At 36.8% G+C, this 2,500-nt stretch overlaps 1 protein-coding gene across 1 annotated transcript in view; it reads right to left on the bottom strand.

Annotated features, from left to right (window-relative positions):
- LOC138971275 (uncharacterized) overlaps nucleotides 1-2,500 on the bottom strand; it is a gene marked incomplete in the record, with an annotated part of 108,016 nt that overhangs the window by 105,142 nt on the left and 374 nt on the right. Inside the window, 1 exon segment of the mRNA XM_070343986.1 lies at nucleotides 2,094-2,500. This exon segment is cut by the window's right edge and continues 374 nt beyond it. Coding sequence (XP_070200087.1) covers nucleotides 2,094-2,175 — 82 coding nt within the window.

The raw sequence follows: 2,500 nt of genomic DNA, 5'->3' as shown, positions 1-2,500 counted from the left end.
ACACACACACGCATTAACGCATTCGATCACACACGCACGCGCAAACACATATACAATCTCACTCTATCTCTCCCTCTTTCACCCTCTCCATCCCCCCCCCCCCCCCTCCCCCTTTCTCTCCCACCCTCTCTCCCAATCACTTTTTCGTCGTTGATCCGACCAGCCGATGCGACTGAGCGACATCAACACACATTTAGACCAGACCAGATTAGTGTACGAGGGATTAAATCCGGCTGGTGCCAAACATCATGATGTAGATCCAGTTCCCTAGGTAACACTGGATTTACCGAATGGTTCCCGCAGGACTGATCGGGCAGGTAGACTAAATTGTCGGTGCATTTTGTATTACCCATCTTCACATTTTCTGATAGCAGATTCTCGGAGAGTATTCGGTCCGTGTATTTTTTTATTTTTTATTTTTGTGTTGATTATTATTCTTTTCATGTTCTGCTAGATGATGTTCAGAAAGAATTCGGTCGGTGTTTTTTTGGGTTTTTTTTTTCTTTGATTTTGCGTCAAGAGAGAGAGAGAGAGAGAGAGAGAGAGAGAGAGAGAGAGAGAGAGAGAGAGAGAGAGAGAGAGAGAGAGAGAGAGAGAGAGAGAGAGAGAGAAAGAGAGAGAGAGAGGGAGATATAGATATATATATAGAGAGAGAAAGAGAGAGAGAGCTAGCTATATATCTCTTTCACACCTGCTCATTGTTTAATATTACTTTATATATTTTGTTCTAAAACGCTAATTGTACGAATGAGTGATGATCTTTATACGTGAATCGGTTTTCCATTCCAACTGAGGACGGAACCGTTTAGCTCTGTTCTCTTTTTTTTCCCCTTACAATTTAAGTGCATGAGACAAAAGCTGTTTTTGCATTGAGAAACAATAACAACAAAATACGAACACTCGCAGAAGTCTTTTATTTCCAAATGTACATTTTGGAGAGACAACTTGTGATTGAAAAGGGGTATTTTAAAGTTGAAAAAAAGAGTGTGTGCATATCCGACTTCTATCAAAACAGTCTGGTTGGTTTTGTTTTAATGTTCATATTCTCACATACATTATTTCACTAAACCAGCGCCCACAAAAACTTATGGACAAGCAGGAAATGTGAAAAGGAAAACAGGAAACAGAACTTTGAAGAAAAAAGACGGACGCAAATAGAAAGAAAGAGAGCGAGAGAAAGAAAGACTGAGACTGAGACAGAGATACACAAACAGACAGACAAAGAGACAGACATTACTAAAATACAGAGAGATGTAATGTACACAGAGATGAATGGAATAATATAATTCCAAGGAAACGGGAGGAAGTGAGAAAATCAGACTACGACATGTAGAAATGTAGACATCATTTTGGGATCGTGTGCATCAAAATAAACACGGCTGGCAAACAGACGTTTTAACACAGCACAGAAAGAAGGACAGAAAATAAAAACGACAGAATGAAGAGAGGAAAATGAAAAAGAAAAGAGATAGACACACACACAAACAACGAGGCAAAGAGGAGGAAAGTAAGAAAAAGAAGAAAACAGACAATGTTACAAACCGACATAAATACCGAGAGAGAGAGAGACAGAGAGAGACAGAGAGAGACAGAGAGAGACAGAGACAGAGACAGAGACAGAGACAGAGAGCAAAGAAAGAAAACGAAGATCTAAAGAAGGAGATAAATTAATATAGAGAAAAAGAAAATAGAGAGAAAATAAAAGCGATAGGAAAAAGAAGGAATAAAGAAAGACAGATACAAGATAATAATATGATAGTGAAAAAAGAAGAAAAGAAAGAAAACAACAAAGAAAGAGAAAGATTTTATTTTTTGATTGAAATTTTAAAAAGAAGAAAGAAAGAAAGAAAGAAAGAAAGAAAGAAAGTAAGAAAGAATGTAAGTAAGAACGAAAGAACGAAAGAAAGAAAGAAAGAAAGAAAGAAAGAAAGAACGAAAGAGAGAGAAATGTAAGAGAGAAAAAAAGAAAGAAAGAAAGAAAGAAAGAAGGAAATAAACAAACAAACCAAAAAAACAAACATATATACATACATACAAACAAACAAATAAAAAAGGTAACAAGAAAAAAGAAAAAAATGAGAAAAAAAACTTACCTGTGGTCACACAGAGCGTAGTGAAGAAGATGGCAGCGATGCTAAATCTGAATGACGAGTTTTTGCATGATGATTCGGCCATCGTGATCTTCCTGCAGTCTTTGCTTTTGGATTACAATAAAGCACTATTGACGAAATCTTCTTTCCCTCGCTCACTTCTTCAAAGTAGGTCCTCCTTTTGGAATGTTCTTTTTTCTGCAAAGCGTCACCAAGACTTTATTTTTTATCTAAAATGTTTATCTTGTCATGAATTTTGAAGAGAAAAAGTCTTTCAGAAACACTAGCTAGACCAGTTTCTCTCCTCGATTTGAGAGGGTTGCGTTTTCTTTCAACAGGTTTGCTCTTTGAGTGAAACTTGACCTTTTATCCCAGTAATTTTAGTCACAACACAAGCAATAACACTTTAT

This window comes from Littorina saxatilis, linkage group LG7, assembly GCF_037325665.1.
Source record: "Littorina saxatilis isolate snail1 linkage group LG7, US_GU_Lsax_2.0, whole genome shotgun sequence".
In the NCBI taxonomy this organism is placed as follows: Eukaryota; Metazoa; Mollusca; class Gastropoda; order Littorinimorpha; family Littorinidae; genus Littorina; species Littorina saxatilis.
The sequence above is the reverse complement of the archived record's forward strand: the minus strand, read 5'-3'. Positions and strand labels throughout refer to the sequence as shown.